Raw genomic sequence first — 1,283 nt, 5'->3', positions numbered from 1 at the left:
TATTTTTTATTTTTTTTAGCTACTAGATTCGACTACTGTAGTGCTGAAATATCTTATATGGAAGTTTTTTTTGTCATCTTCTCAGTTATGTTCTCTGGCACCTTGTAGCCTCCTTTAAATTTCTACTTCTCTTATTTGTTTATTTATCTATTTTTTTTTTACTCATGTATATGCACATATATATTTTTTTATCATGTGACTGAACTTAACTTTCTTTAAGCTGCCTACATACCCTTTATAATGACAGGGATCAAGTCGTAACATAGTTCTTACAAAGGTTTTTTCCTTTTTTATGTGCGACTGAACTTAAATTTCTTTAAATTGCCTACGTACCCTTTATAATGACAGGGATCAAGTCGTAATGTAGTTCTTTTTTTTTTTTTTTTTTTTTTTGTTTAAGCGTAAAACTTCTTGAGAAACTTGTCGTTGATTGGGCCAATTCTTAGCCCATCTTGATCAACTATCTTGTATGCTCTGTTTGTGTAGACTTCTTTGACGACGTAGGTTCCATCCCATTTAGGTGTAAACTTATTCCCCGTCTGTCTTATTGTGATAATTGATCTCCTTACGACGAGCACTAAATCACCTACTTGAAAGGACCGAGGCTTTACATACTTATCGAAGGCTTTAGACATTTGCACCTGGTAACATTCTAGCACTTGTTGAGCTTCTAATCGTTTTTCATCCAGTGCTTCCAATTATTGGAGCTGCAGTTTGGCGTTGTCCTTTGTAGTCAGCCTTTCTTGCACCGTCATTCTTAGCGATGGAATTTCTCTTTCCAAAGGAAGGACAGCTTCTACCCCATAAACGAGAGAGTACAGGGTGACTCTTGTAGGGGTACGGTGAGTGGTGTGATAAGCCCACGACGCTTCACTGATCTTCTCCTGCCAATCTCTCTTCAACTTGGAAACAACTTTCTTCAGCAAGTTGCACAATGTCTTGTTAAATGCCTTAGCCAACCCATTTGCAGCAGCGTTATATATGGATGACTTGTATTGCTTGAATTTGAATTTTTCACACAACCTGTCCATCAAACTGTTGAAGAATTGTCTCCCGTTATCCGTCATGATTCGATGGGGAATACCATATCAATAAATGATATGAGTGTGGATAAAATCCACCACATTTTCTTTCTTAGCTTTCCTTAGCGCGACAACCTCAGCCCATCTTGAGAAGTAGTCAGTGGCTGCGAGGATGTAGGAGTGCCCTGCTGATGACTTAGGTGTTATAGGGCCGACCAGATCAAGTCCCCATGCTTTAAAAGGCCACAAGGCCATGGTCGG

At 38.8% G+C, this 1,283-nt stretch overlaps 1 protein-coding gene across 1 annotated transcript; it reads right to left on the bottom strand.

Annotated features, from left to right (window-relative positions):
* Positions 1-698: 698 nt before the first annotated feature.
* LOC120079111 lies at positions 699-1,067 on the bottom strand. The gene has a single exon (XM_039033295.1). It carries the CDS (start codon positions 1,065-1,067, stop codon positions 699-701), a length of 369 nt encoding a protein of 122 aa, XP_038889223.1.
* Positions 1,068-1,283: the final 216 nt, after the last annotated feature.

The sequence above is a fragment of the Benincasa hispida genome, chromosome 6, assembly GCF_009727055.1.
Source record: "Benincasa hispida cultivar B227 chromosome 6, ASM972705v1, whole genome shotgun sequence".
NCBI lineage: Eukaryota > Viridiplantae > Streptophyta > Magnoliopsida > Cucurbitales > Cucurbitaceae > Benincasa > Benincasa hispida.
The sequence above is the reverse complement of the archived record's forward strand: the minus strand, read 5'-3'. Positions and strand labels throughout refer to the sequence as shown.